General features: G+C 41.4%; 1 protein-coding gene across 3 annotated transcripts in view; it reads right to left on the minus strand.

The window, feature by feature from the left end:
- Positions 1-6,398: 6,398 nt before the first annotated feature.
- Positions 6,399-23,297, minus strand: part of RNF145 (ring finger protein 145) — a 45,298-nt gene continuing 28,399 nt past the window's right edge. For all 3 annotated transcript variants that reach the window (XM_064520936.1, XM_026118627.2, XM_026118628.2), the window contains exons 5-11: positions 21,066-21,301; positions 17,431-17,606; positions 13,917-14,057; positions 12,316-12,498; positions 10,208-10,355; positions 9,200-9,556; positions 6,399-8,053 (exon numbers count right to left, since the gene is read on the minus strand). In XM_064520936.1, the coding sequence (XP_064377006.1) occupies positions 7,610-8,053; positions 9,200-9,556; positions 10,208-10,355; positions 12,316-12,498; positions 13,917-14,057; positions 17,431-17,606; positions 21,066-21,301 (1,685 nt within the window). In that variant the 3' untranslated portion in view covers positions 6,399-7,609. The remainder of the gene's footprint in view (positions 8,054-9,199; positions 9,557-10,207; positions 10,356-12,315; positions 12,499-13,916; positions 14,058-17,430; positions 17,607-21,065; positions 21,302-23,297) is intronic.

The raw sequence follows: 23,297 nt of genomic DNA on the forward strand, positions 1-23,297 counted from the left end.
TTGGAAAAGCCGTAACCTACCGAAGCTGCTGAGCAGCCAGCACTGCCCACTTCCCCGCTGAAGAGCGGCACAAGCAAATACAGAGCTGGCCGGGTCCGAAACCCGAGGGGTGATTTGGAGCCAGTCGGTGACAGCCCGTCTAACAAACCCCACAAGGGTAGGACCTGTTTTTTTCTGTAGAGAACAAGCCTGGGAAAGAGATGATGACAGCCCAACAGTGGCACAACAGCATCCTAAAACTAGCACCTTCCTCCCAGGGCCAGGCAATTTTCAGAGCTCGGTTTAAATTCCTCAGTCATACCAAGGGAAAAGGTGACCTACAGTTGCCTTCAATTATTCTGTCTAGCTCCAAGACCTTAGGAGAAGTCAGGGCTGGGAGAGACCTGGAAGCCATCAGATCCACCTCTCCGTCCTAGGACAACTCTAACTACATCTTCTGCGCTTGATGCTGCCATGCAGATCCAGGCTGCAGCTTTGTCTAGGGCAAGGGCAGGACACGGCTCTGGTGGGGACTTCAGAGGCCACAGGAGGAAGGACTGGCTCCAGCAGGAGAGCACCAGCGGCCACCAGGGCAGCACAGCTGCCACCAGCAGCCAAATCTGCACCTGGGAGAGCTGCTCCGGTGGGAGACTGGAGCCCAGCTTTTATGAAAATGCATCTAACCAGCCTATTGCCATTTACTACAGCTGGACACAAACACTCACAAACCAGGATCCCCACTGTGCTAAATGCATTGATCAAACTCAGAGCGAGGAGCTGGCATGCTAGGTTGCAGTTTCAGCAGTACTTAGGATATTTAAGCACATCGAAGTATAATGAAGATTTCTGGTAATATTCAACAGTTTGGTTGGGGGGCTTTTCCCACTGGTTGTTTCTTACCACCTGTGCAAATGAAGGTCATTACTAACATGTTTTCAGCAAGATGACCAGCTCAACTATACCAAATATTCACACACATGTAGGATAAGTTTTTATATTGGAAATAAAATCTATCTTAACAGAGTACAATTTTTCATTTTTCTCTACTTATAAAAACACACTTTCTAACACAGAGGGCCTTTGAGAAATTAATTTCCATCTGAAAACAAACAAGGGCTGAAAAAGTTTACAAAGGAACCCATCTTTCAAGGACATTTCCTTTTAAATTGCACAATATGGCTCTTAGCAAGGAAAATAAATAAAACTTAATCCCTCTGCATTCCAGCTGGCATTTTTTCCCCAAGCTAGCAGCAAACGATCAATTTAAAGAAAACTCGGACTATGGTCAATTAAGGAACTGTATATCATTTCATTTATAAATAAAGATACCATTTCAATTAATTATTTTTAGCCTATTAAGTCAGTTTTACACTTGAAATTCCTAAGACTGAAGTCATTTATCCACTTCCCAGGCCTGGGCATTTCACATCTACTGCTGCAAAATTCTGCAGATCTTCTAGTCTTTGGCTGTTGGTAGCTGAAGCTGTCTCCAGCTAATGCTGATTTATTTAAGAATGTGGATTATACGCCTCCAGGAAATGGCAACCTCTGGGAAAAAATGTGTCTAATTACTTGCAACACTTAGAATTTTTTTTTTTTTTTTTTTGCTTGGTTGCTTGTGCATTCAAATAGTTTTCTTTTCTTTTTCTTTTCTTTTCTTTTTTTTTTTTTACAGCTTTTCTGTTTAACCAAGATGGTTATCTCTAGGTTTATGGACATACAGATCTGCTCTCTTAGCATTGTTTAGTATACTTATTCCAAGATACCTCTCAAAATTTTTGCAGGATACTTATTTCTCTAAAAGACAATTAGTGTTTGTTTTCAAGAGAATAACCAACACCTTTGAGTGACGAAATACATTTGTTGAATGTTTTATCAGCTAACTATAAACTTCTTTATGACATTGCACAGGATTTGCCTGGCAAGATCTCCAGACCTGCACTAGATGTCCGCAGGCACAGCCGCTTGGTGCTGCAGCCCTGAACCACAAAACAGAGAAGGGTCACCACATCTTTAGCCTAGGCTCCAGGAGGATGCTAGTAAGTAAAATAGCCACAGTCAAAAGAAATGGGCATTGTCAAAGAGAAAACTGCATCTTGCAGCAGGCTGGGCAGGGGGGAAAAGCTGAACTGTGATCTCTAATGTGATTGAACACACATCATGAACATAGGGACAAGTACATTTCTAAACATGGTATTGTAACACGAAGAAAAACTGAGTTAAAAATCTCATTAGCTATCACCTTTAAAAGTACAAGCAAAGCCAAAGAGATTGCTAGAGACAGATGTTGGTCCATCTTTCCCACAAATGCTTTTATAGGGGATTACAGGTAGGACTTAGAATATCTCTTTAAACAAGCCTTATACATCAGACTTTGACAATACTCCAGACACCGCAGAGATCAAGAAATAATGTTGGAAAGTCATTTAAAGGCCTCTTCATACAAATTTAATATACTGGAGGAAAAGAGCCAGCACGAATCCACTGGTCATCTCCACAGCCCTCCTCAGAGCAGCATAAACCAGCAGTGGTCCAAGGACCATCCCTTCCTGAGAACTTCCAATCCACTCTTTAAAAGCACTGTACTACAACATAACACCTATTTCAAACCAAATGTGCTTCCTGCTGTTTGCTGTCTTGGCCTGAACAACATCCAGCAACATCAGCCCCACCCTAGTTTGGTTACTCTCATTCCAAACACAGCCAGCTTCCAAACAACGTAAGACACTTTAAACTGCCAATTCCATTTCCCAAGCATTTTTGTTTTAGACTCTGATATCAAATTTCTTGTATTTTATCTTACTTGGTTCAAAACTCAAATTGTCTCCAGAAAATGAAATCAAACTCCTTAACTTTCTCTGCTAATTAGGAAAAATATTATAAGCTTGTTGTCAAAGAGATATTCAAATATACCAGAGTTTGGGCTTAAACTGTTTTATGAAAAAGGATTCAGTAAATTAGAAATGAAATTTAAAATGGATCAGGGAAGAAGGGGCCTAGGAAAGAAGAGGTTTTCTCACATTGGAAAAGCTTGTGCCTTTCAAGAGCTTTCTGCCTTGCCATTAAATGAACTACTTCACTTGGAACAAGGAGGGAAAGATTCTGCTGCTGCAAAATAATCAATAGCCAAGGGAGGTTGGTTGTTGCCAATCTCTGCACAATTTGGACCAAGGCTTTCAAAGCAAATTCCTAGCCACACTTGTTTGTTCTTCTAGGTCTCCCAGTCTTCTGGTGGAGTTATCACACCTTGTATAAATACATTTCCCTGAGCCCAGAGCAAAGGAATCCATAAATCAGCAGCTCTGGGATCCTCTTGAAGGTTCAAGCCACAACTGTAATCCAACAGAAATGATTAGACACACACTACCCCACCATGTGATCAGTGCTTTCATTTCCAAGAACAAGCCAACTAGCCATAAAAATCCCGACCAATTCCCATTATATCACCTAGCTGCAAGCATCTTTTGGACTCCAAATATTCATCAATCAAGCCAAGCCACACCACACCACCATCAGAGCAGGTCCACATGAAGACAATTTCAAGCCTCAGCTTATAGTTTTCCCCCTAATCATATACACTCAAAAAACGTTTCTTGCATTTACTCATACACAGCTGCAGAGAAAAAAAAAATCAGCTTAAAGCAAGCAGTGTCCAAGAGGGAGTTCTGCACCAAACAAAGCACAGAGGTCAGGAGAGTTTGCCCAGCTGCTCTACAGAGCAGACAGAAGCTTCATTTCATTCCTGAATCCCCTGCTCTTTCGAATCTCAGCTCCATAGCAGCATTCCCACTTTTTCTCCTGTTCCCTTTCAAGTTACATAGTTTATTTCTTCTGCAAGATTTGACTCAGCTTGAGTTTTGGCAGTTCTCACTTCATCCCTGCAGTTCCTGACCCGTCAGACGCAGCTTGCTTGTCTTACTAGTATTTCTTTCCCACCCTCCCATTCCTTGCAAGCTTACTTCCAAGTTCCTTCTGGAGCTAGCTGTGCACTCAGTGTTGTCCAGAGCCTGTTTTTCAAGGAATGGTATTCTGACAGCCTTTTGGAGTTGGAAAAACAAACAAACAAACCAAAAAAAGAATAGAATGTTAATCCTCTCCTTAAAACTTTCTAGTTCAGCTAATTTTACTAACCAGTTAGCTCAGCCTAGCCCTTTGCTTCATGGACCCTGCAGTAATGTAAATGTTCCATCTCAGCTCACTCTCTACAACCAATTCTTTGTAATGGTGTTGGTATCTAACAAAGCTAGGTTGGAACTGCTACTGTAGGTGCAGCGACTACCTGAAGAAAGGTCCTGTCTACAACATATCTGAATACTTTTTATTTCTTTGACCTGCAGCATCTCTTCATCAGGTTATATCTGGAAATTAAGGCTTACCTTTCACAAGTATTCTTCCTAGCTTTGTTTCTACTACCTGCAGCCTGTGGCTCAACCAAGTCAGGCACAGTCCTTACACCCCCGTATACTCCTCTACCTGTCAGTGCTTTCCTCTTTCTACTCATCTTTCATTCACCGACATTTCCTCAGTTATTTCTACGGCCTCTCTTATCCTAAAACCATGAGAATGTGAAAAGTCCCTCAAGTATCCACACATTCCTTAAACTCCTCTGACCAGCTGTACAAGCCTCAGTGCCAGAAGCTTGTTTCCCAGATACTCCACTGGAGTCCGTCTGTCAAGGAGTCCTTTTCCTATGAACTCTCCAAGCTAGCAGCCTCCCCTCTTCTCTCTCCTCTCCCTCTTGCAAAGAGCAAATCTTTCAGATATGTTTCTATTCTATCATACATCTCTTGCCAGGAGTCAGGACTCTGCCTGCCTGAGCCTCCACATCTTTGAGCAGCTTCCTCAGCACAGAATACTGTTTTTGGTTCAGTGGGAGTCTTGCAGCATCATTTCTCCGAACCGACAGCAAGTACCTTCCTAGCCCTTCAGGCTCCTTTCCAATGTCACGTTCATGTTTCCGATCTGCATTCCTGGCAGACAGCGCATTTGTTGGATCTATACTGGTAAAGGGCCTGCTGATTCTTAATGAGCATTCTTCAGGCACACTTACCTCTTACTGATGTTGGGGTAAATCCATAGTCCTTTCCTCTAGTTTTTGCCTTACCAATTAGCTATAAATAATTTAGGGTAGATATTAAAACGTTCATTTCCAAGAGATCAGTCAGGCTCAGAAAAAGCTCCTCAGTGTAAGCAGTGAAAGCAAACCCTAATTTTTTTTTTTTTATTTTTTAAACACAACTTTCTATATTTATGAAAGCAATGAAATGACATACTCTCCGGTATAGTAATGAACTGGAGCTGATGACTCCTGTGATTCCTTTTTGCCCTACTGCTCTCATGTGAATACTGTAGATGATTGCAACTACCCCCCACCCTCACAGTGTCCCTGAGGTATTTGTATAGCAGCTGCAATCTCTCCAGCCTTCATTTCACAAGACTTACCAAGTCTAGCTCTTTCCACCTCCTCTTCCCCACCACTTGGGGTTTTACTTGCTCCCTCCTACAGCTTTCCTACATGTGCCTGCAGAACGATTGTGGAAGTGAGGTGACCATACACAAAGGAAAAACTCTTCCCATTACTGACCTGAAGAACTTACAATGTCATCTTTCAGCACCCAGGGGATGGTGAGTAGGGTTTGAGAGAGTATCCTTTAAGGACATATTCCATGAATTGAAGAAAAGAATTTGTTTCATAGTCCTAAGCAGCACCCTGCAACAATTTCACATGGGGCCTGCCCAAAAACTCCCCATTTCTTGCCTCTACAGACTTTTAAAACACTGTGGATAGAAGGGGAAAAGTCTAAAAGGTAAGTTAAAAGCTTGGACACATACAAAACATGCTTTCAAGAGAAATTCAACTTCAGGGAAAAGCAGGTGTGGAGGAGCAGGACCCAGACCACAGCTTTACAGGAGTTTCAGAAAAGAAGAGTTCAAAGAAAAGTTTTCTTACAATTTCTCTTTGCCAGTGCTCCCAGCTTTTACTAAAAGATTTGCAGCAGATCAGTGAAGCATGTGGTGAACCTAAATTTCAGATCAAGATGCAGGAAAATAAAACAGAGAAAGAGAATCTCAGGCTGCTGCAACTGATAATCTCATCCTGTCAGGTGAGAAGGAAACAGGCCTAGGTTTGGTTTGGGGCTCAGCAGCACCAGGCAGCGTGCATGGCCTCTGGGAGCAAACACACCTTGGTGTTCTGCCACTGGTCTTTGCAGTCCAAGAGCTGGTGGCAAGAACTGGCCTTAAGGACTATACTCATCCCTGGCCAGAGGGTACCACCACAATGCAGCATCAGAACAGAAACAAGGGAGAGGCGTCAGTTTACTGATCTCCAAGGGGGAAAGACAGCTACTATTGCAGAAAGGCCTCTCAACACATACTTAATTCAGGTAACTTTAGTACAAGAATCACATAACCAGATGTAAAAATCTTCAAATGTAATTTATTAAGACATTCAGCTATGTCTGTCTGTCTACATCCAAATTTACTACTAAAAATAAAATAGTATCACATTTCACATTAGGAATACCGACTTTGAAAAACACTTGAGTCAAGCCTATTGTATAAATAAGTGACTAATTTCTCTTCATATCAAAATTCACATAAAAAAATTGCCTGCCCCCCTACTCCCACCTATTTCCCCACCCCAGTCCCTAGTTCTACTCAAAGCCATGATGAATGTAAAAATTTAAGTATGGACATGTCCTTGTCAAAGAAAAAAGGTGCAAACCTATTAACAGCTTTAAAAGTGGCATTTGCGGAGTCTGATCATACACAATAATGTACTCATTCCCAAAGTGCAAATATCGCCAAAGTTTAATACTGTTTTAATTCAGCTGCAAGAATTAAACGTTACACAGGACAGTACTGCAAGGCCTCTATCTGTGCCCTAAAACTCATCCCACTTTCCTCCTGCACATGGTAGCAGAGGCCAAAGTGTTCATCAGAGCTTTAGTTTACTTCAAACAGCCCAGACTGTGCCCAATATATTAACAAAAGTTTCATATACATCAAAATATTGACGACTCCATCATAAAAGTCAAGAGTCACTATAGATTACATGAATTCAAATGCAATTGCCCCACCAAGAACACCCAAAGCATACACATGACGTATTAAGAGTGCTTCCATCTTCCAGTACAATCACTGTTCTTGCATCTTTGACTTTCGCTTCCATGCCATAAAAAGTTTTATCAGTAACCATAGCTGCACCTCAGTCAAAGACTAGCAGGCTACTGCATTTAACACCTCTCTGGTACCCTGGGACATAGCTGTATTTGACACCCTCTTCCTGCCCCAAACAAAAGCTAGTGTTCTCTCCATCTGTCTACAACCTCTCACAGACCTCCTGTTCTTCTTATCCCTTACCTACGTCTTGAAAACACTCTTTCGCTTCAGTTTATTTCAGACATCCTTCCTATGCCCACAGTTCAGAGAGCTTCTGGAGTCATTTATACTGTATCTCACTGGAGTTACCACTATCAAGCAGCCCACAAAAATCAGCATGGGATATTACATTTTGACCAGCATTAATAGCTATAAACTTCCTTCACAGCTGTGGAAGGAGAGGATTTCTTCTGAGTCAAACTTGGATCTCTGAAATGTGTTTGTTCCTGTGTCATCCTTTATCACTTCAGAGCTGGACACAAACCCTCGGGTCTTGAGTGGAGCACCCCTCTGGGGTTGCGATTAGTTCTGCAGCAAAAGCTGCTCCCTGGCTGGCTTCACATGGGCTTGTGTCGCAGTCCATACTCGGAGACCCCTCAGTCTCAGCAGATGCCTCCTGGCTGTCCTGTCCATCAGCAACTTGTCTGTCACTCTTGCTAGGGCTGTCTTTTATATTTGGCCCATTGTCATGTTCAACGCCTGGGAGCTCAGCTGCATCTCCAGGACTGGTATTTTGCTCTGCACCAGGATTTGGCTGCTGAACTGGTTCTGACCCCAGTCCTGGTAACTGTGAAGGGTTCTTAAGTTGGCAGTGGCACAGAGGGCAGGTTTCTTGCACATACAGCCATTTCTTAAGACAACCTGCATGGAAAAAATGGCTACATGGTGTGATTACAGCAGATTTCATGTCCTGAAAGACACAAAAAAGAAAGATCATATTTTTACCATCTCATTCCCCTCTCATCCCAGACTGCCCCATGTGTCCTGCCTCATCTAATGGGACTAATAGCCACAAAGGAAACAAAAGCAGGTCACAGGCAAGTAGAATGTTTCTTCCTTCATACACACAAGCCTCCACATCCAAACACACATACAATGCAAGTACATGCCAAGTCTGGTTGTTTATACTAGAGATTAGAATTTAGGCAAAAGCTTTGTTTACAAAGTATTATTACTACTTTCAAATAAAAGCTCTGGTAGGATAAGACCACAGAATTAGTTGGGGTAAGAAACAGTTGTGCAAGTCACAACCAGCACACTTACAGATACAACATGTGACAATAGCAAAGCAGAACTGGAATGACACCCTAACTCAGAAAGCTCAGACCCACATGTTACAAGTTTGGCGTATTAAACACCGCCATTCAATGCAGCCATCTGGGAAGAGTATTTTTCCAAGAATTGGTATCAAGTTTGGAGTCAATCCAATTACTGCACACTATTAGTCTCAGGGTGGTTCTTTCATAACTACTATGATTTCTATCCAAGAGAAAGAGACTTCAGAGCTGGAGGTGTGATAAAAATATTACTTTTAGCATTAATTTCTAATGCCCTTACTTCTGCTGGCTTACATGAGACACTTAACCTTTTGATAATTAGGTTTCTGTTACAAAAAACTGACATTGTACAGAAAGTGGAAGTGACAGTGTCTGTAGAGACTGAGCTGCTTCTAAGGCAGAATGACAGATCAGCTACTGAGCACTCATTGTCTTTCAGTCACAGAATCTTCCACTAATGAAGGAAGGGCACGCTTGCTATTACTACTGAGACCAGCTCAACCCAAACACATTAAGGGTTTCAAAGAAACTCAAGGGCTGTATAACCGGAGGAAAAAATAGTGAAAGTTTAAATATACCCAAGTGATCTTTTCATTCATAAAACCACTCTCTCAATGCCAGCCCCCGAAGTCAAGTTACATAAAGAAGAAAGCTGGATAATTAAACTTAAGCATAATACTACTTATTAAGCATGACTGAAGTAACTTATTTTAGCAGTTGCAGACTGAACTTGAGAGCTATGTAAATTCAAGTCAGTTCTTTGATAGTTCTATTCTTACCTGGTAGCAGATGGCACAGATATCATTGTGTTGCTCCAGCTGCTCTTTTGTGGCAGTGGGCAGTGATTTGATCTTATTCACAGCATCTCTGCGGAGAAGGAAACTTTTCCACCCCAGCTGGGCACGCAACCACACATTATAATAGGAGTGAATGAAGATGATCACAGAACCCATCACAGTCCATTCGCCAAAGATAGTTTCCGAGACACCGTATGCCACCACACAGAGAGCGACAAGGAATTCCAGCAGCCGGTAAGTGCCATTTACATAATAAATCACATCGTCCATATTTTCTACTGGTTCTTTTCTGAACTCCTCCACCATAAACAAAACATAAATGAAGAGTGTCCCAAGCACCTGTAACAGAGCACAACACCATCAGCTCAGCATTCGAACTGGAGCTCAAGTTACTCAGTATTGTCCATAAAGCCCCGCACAGACAACGTTCACCAATCGCACAGTGAGCAGGTGAGCCCTCAAGGCAGCAAAATTGTTGCTGACCTTCCGGTCAAATAAAAAAAAAAAAAAATCACTCTTTTTTGCAAAGCATTTGAGCTTGTTCCCAAGTACTTCCCAAGTACTACTTTTATAAATTAATAAATAAGAGCAAGCAATACTGAATACTTTACAAAAATAAAAAAGTAACCTTTCCTGTGTTTACATCACTGTGTTTTGAATATCACATTACTTTCAGAGAACCACAGCTAAGTAACAACACATAAATGAGCAGTTTGGGGAGGGGGAGGGGAGGGGAAAAAAAAACAATTACTGTGGAAAAATTAATTAATTACGCCCTCGAAAGGCCCCCCAACTTTATAGTTTGAAATAAACCTCCATTTACCTATGCTCTCGCACCTCCTTAGGAGCTCCTTTGTCACACATACAGATAAAGAGATTTTATATCCTATCTTGTGTTTCTGCCCTTCGATCCTCCACTGTTCTTTTAGGACCATATATTTTCTCCCTAGAGTAACGGGATAACAGTTGCTACAGGGGTAATGTTCTTACCTGAAGAGAGGTCAGAATACTGCTGGAGATAATGATCAACAGCCAGAAATCCATGTGGAAAAACTGACAAATCATATAGGCCATGTATGCGGGGAACACCAGTAAGAACAAACAGAGGCTGACTGCTCGGAAGTGCTTCCACAGACTCCTGCGAATAACACAGTAGGTTTTTACTTTTTAAGTCAGATTTGAGTGTCAGAGTAAGAACAGGCTGCAATTTATCAAGGCAGACTGCCAGAACTAGGCATATTAGATCTTTGCTCAAGGCTTTAACTTATAGAAAAGAGTTTCTATTCTACCTGGGCACAGTCTAATTTGCAGTATGCATCCCTACAGCGCTCTGAAAAGTTCCCTCTCTTCTGATCTTTGCCATTTTCAACACAAATATTATAGGCAAAAATTCAGCTACAGTAATCGTCATAATGGGTCAAGTCAGTGATTAGGCAAGTTAAGTACCTAAGATAGTGTATGTTTCAGATGAAAGCCCATTAAACTTGAGAATTAAATATGCATTTGATTGTTACACACTTTCCTATTTAAACAGATGTCTCCCAGATTACATACTCAGAACTGTTCTGTGAGTTTTTGCCAATATGCACTGGGCAAAAGTATTCCCTTTTATCACCAGGTTTAAGCCTGCTGTCTTTCAAACTGTGCCCCTTCTCTTGTATCATGAGAAAAGAAACATAGCACAACTTGAACATTCATCTCTGCCGGTCCTTATTCTGCTCCTCTCTCTCATTCACTTCCTAATCTCCTCCCCAGCCTAAACAGACCATCAATCTTTTTTACACTCACCCATTTGCACAGGCTTTTAGAGGGTCTTCAATAATATACTATACTACCTCTACATGTTCCTCAGGTTGTATTTTAACCTCATTTAGCTCTGCAAATGAAGTACAAAGAAACTGACAGTAAGAGCAGAGGTGGGCAGCAAGGCAGAGGGACAGCAGAAATTGGCTAATACAGTCTGAAGATATATCAGAACGCTATTGTGAGATTTGCAATTCAGTGTATATATGGAGTGAGGAAAAAGGGAAAGCTGCAGTGGAATTTATCATGATCCCAGATGGTGTCAGCTGCCTCGGAAATTTGATGGAAGAGTTAAAACTTGCTGTCACCACAAACTGCTCGTTTGAGCTGGGCAGATGCTCATATCCTACCTCTACTCCTTTCCCCTTTGTTAGTATATTTAAAGTCAACATTGCTGCAGGCACACCCCACTGGCTACAGGTAGCCTCTAAGCTAAACATACGCTCTAATATAAACAAATCTTCTCTTTTATTTCCTCACTTTTAGGTTACAGAAAGGAAAAAGGCACAACCAATTAACAGAGAAGATGCAAACACAAACAGATTAATACAAGAACACCAGATACCAATAAAGCTCTTCAAAACACAGATTGAAGACAACAACCACAAAAAAATCTCACATGATCAAAACATCTGGTACACTAATGCAAGGCTTCCTACTTTCTGCCAATAAACTGTACCATTCTGGGATCACTGCCTTACAAAAAAAAAAAGACAAAAAAACAAAAACAGTTTCTGCAATGACTAATACAAGGTCACTGCTAGAAACTTCCCATCTTCAATAGCTGTCTAAGGCCACTGCAGTAGAGGGAAACCTACCCAACTGGAGAGGAGGTGAAGCAAAACCATTCTGCAAAGCAACACAATGTAGTATGGATGGGGAGAGCACAGGGACTCAAGTCCTAGATTTACTTCAGAGAGACTGCAGTTCACTCTTGCTAGGGAAGGTAACCACTGAGCAGCATAACACTCAGAGCAGGCAGTCAGCAGCTGCAAAACAGAACCGTCTTGCAGAGGCCAGACTGACACACTCCCGAGTGGGAGCACGTCACCCAAGCCATCCTCCTTTGCCAGCACAAGTCATGCTGAAATGCATCACTGCATGCACATGAGGGAGCAGGACAGCAAGGGAAAAACTAGAGAATTCAGACCAAAAAAAAAAAAATCTGTATACAGAAAGGAAAAAACAAGAGTTAACTTTACAGGCTACTAAAAATCCAAATCAGGCCAGTTATCAGTTTCTCTCCTCCTAAAATAGCATTAAATAGCCTTCAGTTTAGGAAGCCAATCTCTTACTTGTCTCTTGAAGCTCCCAATGCCAAAACAATGGGATCAGCAATTTCCAGCATGGACTGAAGTATGGATGCCACCACAATGAAGAGAATAATACTGAGCAGGAATGCCCGATGCACGACTTGGAGCTCAATCAAACCTGTCTGCACAGCGAGGATCAGGAGTGTGACCCCTTCAGTCATTCCCCTGCAGATCAACACAGGCAAGAGAACAATCATATCACTGCATGTCAACACTGGTTCAAAAATACACATAGAAATGCTAGGAAATGCTGCCCATAACTACCACAATGCTACAATTGTCACTGTTTTGTTTTTTTACTGACATCCCTTTTAAGGATTTAACTACATGGGAATATTTTCCAAAATGCTGCAACATTGGGGGTTAGGAACTACCAGATTTCAGAGCACTCCTCTTAACTAGCAGCACATGGGCTACATCCAGCCCAGCAGACACCAACCACATGACAGAGTCCCTCCAGCATAAAGTCCCATCGTGGACCTAGGTTGTGTCTCTGAGGAGACACATAGCCCCAGGGCTATGTCTACACTAGCCTGAAGTAGCCCTATTAGGTCTAGACTTGTGCTCGAAGTCAACCCCATTCCCAGAGCATCACAAACCAGATCCTCTCCCCGTTATCCTTCCCAACGGCACCCTCCTGTCTGTCCTCTGGCCCTGGGGAAACACCATCCTTTCATCTCACCACTCCCCAGTTTAGGCAGATTAGAAATTAATCCATTTTTCAGTTTATCCTCTGTGACTTATAACAAATGCAGGGGAAAATGCCCTATACCTCTAAATTAGGCTGCCAACCTTGCTTCTCTTTGGCCTGGAAACTCAGACTGCATTTAATACATTTGAGGACTGCATTTTAACACAACCACCTTGAGGCAGTAGCAGTACAGACTGCCTGGAACTGCATGCTTCCCCGAAAGATGCTTTTATGTAGACTATATCAATTGGCATTGCCAAGGAAATCATTCTCAATCTCACTTCCTCATCTCAGAGCCCCAAACGTGAAGCATTCTTTTGCCTACAGTCTGAACTTTCCACAGAGATAAAGGCTGGAATAACTGAGCAACAAAGTACCATAACTAGGATCCCAATTTTATATTGGACAGTTGAGACAAGCGTAAGGAAAACAAGTAGTTTGTATATATTGGTTATTTCCCATAGTAATTTCTAAGCAATCCATACAATGCTGTGTTTCAAACCTCAAAGGTTAGCAACATTTCACAGAGGACTAGAGGGTGAATGGGGAAATGGAGATGTAACTGTACAGGTGTTTATAATTTTCAAGCATATGAAAATTCTCCAGTGACTCATACAAATGAAGGTACTGAGATGCTCAAGCTATGCAATTATAAATCCCAAACAGCAGCACTGAATTTGTTATAGAAATGAACCAGCTCCCAAGAAATCTCTGGCAAGCTGTATTTTCACCTCAAGGCCTTCCAATGTATACTCAGACTAGCATATAGAAAGCCTGTCAAGGCATCCAAGAGCTCATAAGTTAAAACAAGTTGCGGTTCAGCCCATACTGCTGCTATATAAAGCCCTTTTTGTCTGTTTCTTTTAGAACCTAGACGCAAAGATGAACTTACCTGTTCATAGCAGGGTCATTCATGAATGCTCGGTACCCCTGCAAGTAAAACTTGCAGAGAGTCAGAACTCCCAAAGCAACAAAAGAGACTGTGAAGACCAAGCCCAGCAGGGAGTATGGAGTGCTACAGCATTCTGCAATACTAGGAAGAGAGGGGACAAAAAAGACAAAAAGAAAAGATTCATTAACTAAAAACAGTGTGATGAGCTCCCCCCATGTCCTGTTAAGAGTGCAAGCTGGTTTTAAAGCAAAACTGAACTGGTTTTAATTAAAACATTAAAAGTCATACAACGCCATGGAATCCTATAAAAATTATGAGAGATTTCGCTGCTTCTTTCTGAGATGCAACCTAATCTCAACTCCCTAACTAGTGACGCCTTGGGGCTGGAGCTAGGGGAATGCAGCGTGGTCTTCCACTGTTCATTTGCTTCTTGCTCCACCGTTCTTGCCACATGGTGGCACTGTCCTACTCGTGTAGGATTGCAATAACCAACAGTCAGTTTTAAGCAACAGACACAATGCACCCAGTTACTTGCTGAAATCTTGCCCAGCTACCAGAAGTACAGTTACAGCAGCTGGATTCACTAAGGCTGTTTCCACTCAGATCCACAATAATGCAAACAAACTTTAAACTGATAACTCAAGTCAGAAGACAGGGCTTTTGGGTAGCACTCACATCAAGTTCAAAAAGCTAGTACATGCTTTACATAGACAACACAAAACATACTCCATCTTTCAAATACCTGAGTAAGAAGCACTAAAACAAGACAGTGAAGAACATTTTCCCTCAGCAGGCTTTTTGCTTTCCTCTGCTACAGCAGTAAAGTCCCAAAGCGCAAGACACCAGATGTGATGCTGAAAATAGATGAGTTCCTCCACTTCCCTTACCTTGGGGCTGCTCGTCTGCTGACCCTGGCACTGCATTATTTGGAGCAATGTAAGCCTCCGACTGTACTGGGGCTTCTGAAACACAACATTGCCAGAACAAGGTGCACAGCACGCCCCAACGCTAAGTTAAGAGCTAGGTGGTAGCCAGGGTTTACACACCTTGAAATCCCCAGACACAATCAGAGGGTCATACATTGACACCCGCACTCATGCAAAACAATCTTAACTTGTTCACCGGGATTTTAGTGTTTAGTAAACCTCAAATTCTGCCTATTTGCCAAGCTGAGCAGGGCTGAAAAGCTTTCAAATCTTCCTGCCAGTCCAGGCAGTGAGACACACAATATTTAAATAAGATATTTGAATAACTCTAGTTATGTTTCAAAATAAGTTATTAGAAATCAAGAATCCTGGCGTTTCTGCCTGATGTCCAACCCTTTTTTGTCAGAGAGTAATAGGTTTTAGCACCCTTTCAAACAAAGCTGTCTGTAGATGATTTTCCCTGTGAGGGTCCTGGAAGAGCTTAAGAGCTCAAAGAAGAGCCGGGAGAGTTCTCAGTGTTAAGCTAATGTCTCAAACATGAGTTTATAAGTTGTCCTGAAGAGCTGAAATCTTCGAAGCTCCTGAAAAATCACAGTAGCTGTATATTCATGCAAAAGATCTTGAGAGGAACAAGGACAGTGAAAGGTACAGAGCAGTTTTTATACAGTAAACATGCAAGGAGGAACTCTCCAGTCTGGGAAAAACAGGCCTACACCATTCATGACTTGGGGGAAGAAAAAGAAAAAGAAAACAAAAAGATAACAATTGTTTCTCTCTTTTTAATGCAAGAATTAAGGGGCATTAAATGAAACTACAAAGATTCAAAACAAGCAAAATGGATTCTTCATTACACAGATCTAGCTGAGTTGTGGAACTCCTTGCCTTGGGATCTTTCACATAATCCAAGTATACATAAGCTCAAGGACAGAACAGGCAAGTTGATGGAGAAGTCTTTTTAGAGTTACTGAATACGTATTAACTACATCCAGCTTAGGGAGTCTGTCAATGAAAGTTGGATGCGGGACTGGAAGAGTGTTAGGAAGTGTCCTGTTTGTCATATTATGTATGGTTGTCTTTTCAGGCACCACTTAATTTACTGGTTTTAATGGAAGCATATCTTCTCTTCCATTTCATTAAACGGATGGCATTAGAGCAGAATATTCTGGTTGAACCGGGAATATTTATTAGTCACTCTGCATGAGATATTTCAGCTCCCTCCTAAGGGGTAAGAGGCTGTCAGTAGTACTACCTGAATTTGCGTTTCTAAGATGACCAAACATTGGTTATTTTTATTATGACAGAGCAAACACTGAGAACATTTTCATAGTTGTGTCTGTATTGTTGCAATTGCAGAAGAACTAAACAGAGATTAATTTGTACTCATTCACTCATGGAACAAGTCAATGAGGTCTGCAGAAAGAGCTTCCTTGTTTTGCCACGAACAGGGGAAGTTTAACAATTTTGGTGTAGGAACAACTTAACTGATTTATTAGGAAAATGATAGCTTGCCTCAATTCTAGTAACTGCTAAATACAGTATTCTGTATTGTAGCAAATTAAAATTGCAGTCAAGGGGAACAGGAGGAAAAACTTCAAACATTGCAAGTTTAGTTGAAAAACAAGTAACAGTGCTCTCACACAATACAGTACGATAATGTAGGTGACTGCAGTATCTCAAACAAAAAGTTCCCTTGTATTTTGCCTTAATGACAACAAATTCTGAGAGCTTAACACTATCAGACACACCGACATGCAGAAACTAAGCAATGGAAAGTCTGATCAGAAGACTAGTGATGAGCAAGCTCCTCAAACAAGTTATTCCACAAACAGTCAAACTAATGATGTCTGGTCTCTTATGAATACATCCCATGTTACCTGCTTGTTTAGGCACTACTCCCAGCTAGACATTTCTAGTTAGACAAGAGTCAGCACAAGCTGCAGCTGGTTCTAAATTAGGCATGCACAGTCCAGCCAGAAAAATCCCTCAAATGCTGCCTTTTCTCTTAATAAGAGCAGTAATTCAGGCCTTTCTCCTTTACCCTACAACTGATTTTTACAAAGCTTTTAGAAATTTGAGATCTCTGTCAAATTATCCACTGGACTCAAAAGTCACTTCAGGAGTTGGTTACTTCAGCTGCTTGGATAAATTCAAGAATGTGTCCCACATCAGAACTAAGAAGCAAAGGCTCACAAGACAACACGATCCTGAACAAGATTCATGTTGGACAGAACTAAGTAACTTCATCTGGGATATCTCAGACTTCTAAACAATTTGTATATTTAAAACAGACCCCTGAACTAACGCTCTAATTCCTACAACAATTTCCTCATCAAATTATTATTTTGCTGTCTTTGGAAACTCTCCCACAGTTCTACTCACACTATCTGCTCTCAGCTGGGACCCACGTCTCTGAAAGACAAGCTTGACTGGGCTTACATACATGGTCACTCCAGTAAGGACAAATATTTGCTAGGCATCAAAATGCAACAAAGCTGACCTATACACCTAGTCTATAAAAGAGGAAATACATTCATTCCAGAACATAGCCAAAACAGAAAAATAACTATTTACAGGCTCCCGTTAATTACCTTGTCAAGAAAAGGAAGAGGAGTCTCTCTCTTGAGGCAGGCTGGTCCCGTGTACTGAAATAGGAGTAGATCTGAAGAGCAAATAAGACAAGCCAAAACACCATGAAGAGAACTGGGACCACAAGCTGGTTCCACAGAGACATTCCCAAAGCCAGGAGACCATAGACCTCCACCACCTGGGCAAGACAGAAAAATTTGTTATTAGTTCACAGCACATATGGAAGAGAAAGGATATTCAACAGCATAACCACAATGAAGCTAAGAGTAATTCACACAGCAATAGCCACCCCAAAAGGAGAGAGAAAAAAAAAAGGTTCAAACTACACACTTTGACCAAAGAGAGGTCTCACACAAAGTAGACAAAGTGCCCAACTGTGCAGCAAACTGTCTGAACAGTTGAATGCCCCTTCCTGAGGACAACAGGCTCCGAGTTGCTGACTGCAGCATTGTCACACAGTGACAGTAGGAGAAAGGAAGCATGCCTCCAGTTCACCACAACCCACTCGGACCTTTTGCCTAGCTTAACCGCCAGCAGTGCTGTTTTCTCTGCAGCTACTGCCAACCCTAAGTACTGCACATACTAAGACACTGAAATGAGCCACATCACTCCAGCACAATAAATTTGCTTTGCCAAACAGTTTAAAGGAAACACTAAATACCACAGATGTTTTGTATTTAAGTATCTCAAAACGAACATGTATCAAACTTTCAGCTGTTCCTAATCAACCGTGTCTCTTGAAGCTTACGGTTACGAAGTTATTTCAGAAGACTTTGAAGCTCAAACTCCTTTTGCATTGCTAATACTGAGCTATAACACAGTGATTTTCAGGAAGCCAGAACTTCATATAGCTGGACTTAATACAAAAGGTCAAAAGGAAATCATTCACAGCTACTATTTCCTCATTTTCTACTTCCCACAAAGACAGAAAATCTACAATGGCTAACAAATGCATGAGAAAATTTGTACTTAAACAAAACGTTAAAAAAAAAGCTGCCTACTTAGTCTTTCATGACAAGCATGAGGGATGTTACATACTTTCAGGGGACCTGCTGCAGTATCTACCAAGGCTGATTGACAAGCAATAGTAGTGACTGGCAGCGATGTAGAGCCAAGCTTCCACTTTCAGCTTTGAGCACAGACTGATCAAGGAACTGCTTCTGCTCTCAGGGGACTCCCTTGGCCTGGGACCAACCCCATGCAGCTCCTGGCACACAACTCCACCATGTCTGAAAAGAGTCATGCCCATAACATGGACTCATAACCACGACGAATTTGTGGTGTATTCTGCAGCAAATAGGCAGCCAAGCTTCTGGACCTGCTCTTAAATTACACCATTAGCCACAGTCTGAAATACACCCCCACAAAAAAAGCTGCCTTGGTCTACCTGTTGGGGCTGTCTTCCCTAACGTGCTGTACTCAGGAACACCCCGGCGTTTAGCATCCCAATATCCACTAAGTTCTGCCAGTGATAGCAGAACAGCATCAATTCCAGCCTAAAACAGTAGTAAGCTCACAACCACCCGGATGACGGCATCACTACAAATTAACAGCCACACAGAGTTATGATAAAGGAAATACAAACAAGAGAATATTCAAGAAACATGGCAATATCCTCCTCTGGAATAAGCATATTTATCATCTTCATCTGTAGTGAAGTAGTAGCCAGTTGTACAAACACACTATGAGCCAATGCTTTTTTTTCTGCTGTTTCAGAAGCATGGGCAAAGAACAGCTAGCTCTTAAAAAACAAAAAACCTGCTTTCTTGCATTGCAATTATAATATGAAAATCGCTCAACATGCAGAACTGCATTCCAATCCACTCACTCTAACATTTATTGAGAAGAGCAGCATACAAGTCTATTTTAAGTGCAGTGGCACCTTGCAACATTCTGCCATTTTTTCCATGTTCAAAGGGAAGAACCTTATGCCTTTGATGTGCACAAGGTCAGGAGAAGGAATGTGACTAATGACCAAAGGCTGTGCACAAGGAAAATTTCTGTCTCATACTTGCAACAACATAATACAACCTCGCAAACACAGATTTGAAACACCAGAAAAAAAGATCAGAGACAAACAATCCTAAAGATGGAGACTTTCTTAACAGCTGTATTTAGAACAGAGTTCCAACCACCTCATCCCCCCTCCGAGAAAAAAAAAAAAAAAAAAAAGAGAAAAAAAAAAGAAAGAAAACACACCCAAAAAAGCCAACAACCCATGAACACTGAGAAACTGTTTTCTTCCCACAGGAACACATATGCAATTAAAACCTTGATAAGACACTGAAGCGTTTTAAACGCTAAGTTACTAGAAAAAATAGATACATGACTCAAATCCACACTAGATTTGAATTTGACTTCAGGAAGCTGACTTCTGCATGTGCAGAAAATTGAAGTGTTGGTTCCAATCTCTTGCAAGTCTTCAAGCTGTATATTTCTCTGTTTTATCATGTTACTGTTCACTCTTTTTTTTTCCCTCCCCCCCCCCTTCTTAAGTAAATAGTAAGTCCAGCTTTCTTATCCTCACTGGAAAACGAGGATATTGGAGCTTTGCCTGTTAGCTCCTAAATTTGTTTTATCAGCAAATCAACAAGCTAGCTACGGACAAGATCAGACCATGCTAGGCATTGCACAAGCGCAGAAGGATAATCCTGCTCCAAAGACTAATTATATACAAAATAAATAACAAGACAGTAATAATCAAAATGACGGGCTGAGACCTTGGCACACCAGACATCTACTGATGCCAACTTTTTGTTTGGATATGACAGATATGACAGCAAAGGAGAGCTTTAAAGGGGGCTTTGAGAGAGCTTAACAAGTTAGTTTTCAGATTACTTCTGGAGTGAAGAGCAGCAGGCAGAAAACCAGGGATGTGGTTTGAAAGAAAATTCAGGAAGTAGTAGGAGCAGAACTAGTGGGTCAGTCAAAAGCAAGCAAGCATCAATTTCTTATTTTGAGATATATGAAGTCATGATGCTTATGTACCATTAACACAGCATCTTTTCAACCAAATATACATTAGATATTAGATGCCAAAGTGTTAACAGAATGGATGCATTTCAGATCAGTCTTCTGTATCTGGTGACTCTTTTTAGATGTCTCCGCAATGGCTACTACTGTTCCAAAGAAAATACTGCAGACCTTTAGAACCACACTAAGTTACAGCCACTGTTCAGCTTTAGTATTGTTCCCAGCTTAAGACTACTATAATTACAAATACTTGTCATACAAAAGGAGGTTTTTTTAAAAAAGAACAGCTACTATGATTACTGCATGGGAAGTACCTTGATCATTTAATGAGGCTGTAAATATAAAACTCCATTCTGACACAATCCTGTCTTTTAGTTTGGTTTTGGAAAGACTAAGCAAAGTCCAGGCAAAGTGGGCATGCTTAGCCAGTCAAGAGCATAATTCAGGCTAATGCTGTAATTGCTCACTTATACAAATTGCAAGTTTCAATAATTAAAGAAAGACGACACTGTGGATAGGAACACAGATTTTGTTTGTTAAGAAAGCCTGAGTTAACACACAAACGAATGCACAGAAGACAATCAAACTATTTTGTTGTTTTACTCCTGCGCAAAAGTTCAGGCCAAAAACAATAAAACTCTTATGTTCTCTGTACAAGTCTTACCTGGACAAGCTCTCTGTATGCAGATTTTGCCAAATTATAGGGCACCAGAAGATTAGATGCCAGAAAGTAGAGAACTTCTAAACCAGTGAAAATCATAGCAAATTTGTTGATGATGACAATGGTTTCCAAAGGGACCAGGCAGAGGCGTGCCAGTAGAGGGAGCATGTGAGCAGAGAAAAGCCAGATCTGTTTTGTTTTCATGACGCAGGAGCACAGTGTACACACCACCAGCTGACCTGGAAATGCAACACAGTATTTTATATCAAGCTGATTATCCCTTCAAGAAAAACATATTTCAATACATTATCTTTCCATAACACTGTTATCATCCAGCATATTATGACAGCTCTAACTAGGACATGTGTGTTATGAAACCACGCTTCTCTGCATCTTTTGCCAAGTCACAAAAGTTATCATTTTCAAAATATGCAAAGGATATGCTTTCACTTTATGGATTAGTGAGATGTTGGTCCAAAACACATGCAGAATCATATTCAGATTAACACAGAGCCCCAGGGACAAATCATGCAGAGGACAACTAACCAAGTCATGCCTCTGTCTTTGCCCTTAATGTCACCAGCTCAATAGAAACCCCACCAGGGTCTCCACACACAACAATAGCTTTTCTGAAGGCCAGCTATACTACTATTTTATCCTGCCTGATCTAGGGAAAAAAAAAAGAGAGGTCCCAAATGGCTTTTAGAGCAACAATATTCATACTGTCAGGAGGAATTACTGGCTAAGAACAAGAACAGGAGAGCAGCCAGGTCAGCAGTTGAGACTTCAGTAATTTCATAATGCTCTAGGGTGGCTGCTCAAAATTATCTCTGAAGCTTGCAAGTGACAGATAGTTAACAACTACATTCTCTTTTAACTGTTGGCGGAGGCACAAGCGCGAGCACATCTCTCCCACGCAGACACAGAGATTTGGAGGGCAGCATTTCTAGAGCAGACCACACCAGTCTAACTGTTCCTATTAGAGTCACTGGAAGTTGTACCTTTTATCTCAGAGGAAGCAAATACACATTGCTTGGATAAGAATAATTCTCACCCATTATTTTACAGTAAGGAAAAAGCTTATTACGTATTCCTACAGGAGCAAAACCTTGTTCATCACATATATTTGCTTAGGTCTGGAAGCCACAATACACAGTACCGAACCCAAGCGTTTATGTGCTGTTTTGGAGCCATCTCCACTAATCATTGAATTTCTTAACTTTTCTTGCAACCAGGAGTTAGACTCAGCCAAGCACAGTCTAGTAATACCAGGACAATAATGTCTCTAGGCCTGAGCTAGCTCCGTGCATTCACGTAAACTGGCTGACATTGTAAGTCCTTCTGGAATTAGATGGATTACGAAGGGAAGCTGGAAGAGGAGAAATGATAATATACTGGGGTTTGTCTTTCATTCTACCTAGCTTCCCAGAAAAGGGCTGCTTTCATCTCAGTTTCAGTTATTCTGAAAACAGAAATCTCTAAACACTGCTCCTTAAACATGTACAGTTCTTCCCCCTTTATGCTGACCTCTCTCCAGCTGCACGTTAAGTCCTATTCTCAATTTGCTAGATGTATTTTCAAATTACCAGATGCATTTTTAGAACAAGTATCAGTGCTTTCAGCAAGACACACTATCAGCTTTGACACAGCATACTGGGTCTCATAAGCCTCATCACAGAGAAAGTTACTCTGATCTTTTCAAAAAGTACAACGGACTCCAGCTCTGAAGCATCCTCTCTCTGCTTTGTTGTTCTCTGCCCAAATACACACTCGACAGAAAAAAACTAAAATATGTCGCTACAATCCCAGTTAAGATAGCAGCAGCACACTGCTGTGCCACAATATTCAGGGGCCAGGCACAGTCAGCTTGCTATGATTTCTGTGACTCATGGTAACTAAGGCAACCCAGCTTCACATACAAAGGGATACAAATACCGGCATCCGATAGGCTCTTTAGGATTTAATAAGAATGTCATAATCTGAAATAAAATACGGCCACGACATCAAATTCAACTATCCAGCACTCTTAGGGGTGGATTTTGGAGCTCTCCGACCAGGAAATAGGACCTCAGATTCCAGTCTCATCTCATGAAACAGCAACGACTGCTTTCCTCTAAGAAGTGATGTGCTGACTACTCTGGTCATCTGTTAAACTCTCTCCCTCTCACTTTGTCAGCCTAAACACTGATTCAAAGTTACTTGGCATGGGAAGGAGAGCTGGACACATCAAATGAA

This window comes from Dromaius novaehollandiae, chromosome 15 (genome assembly GCF_036370855.1).
Source record: "Dromaius novaehollandiae isolate bDroNov1 chromosome 15, bDroNov1.hap1, whole genome shotgun sequence".
Taxonomy (NCBI): Eukaryota; Metazoa; Chordata; class Aves; order Casuariiformes; family Dromaiidae; genus Dromaius; species Dromaius novaehollandiae.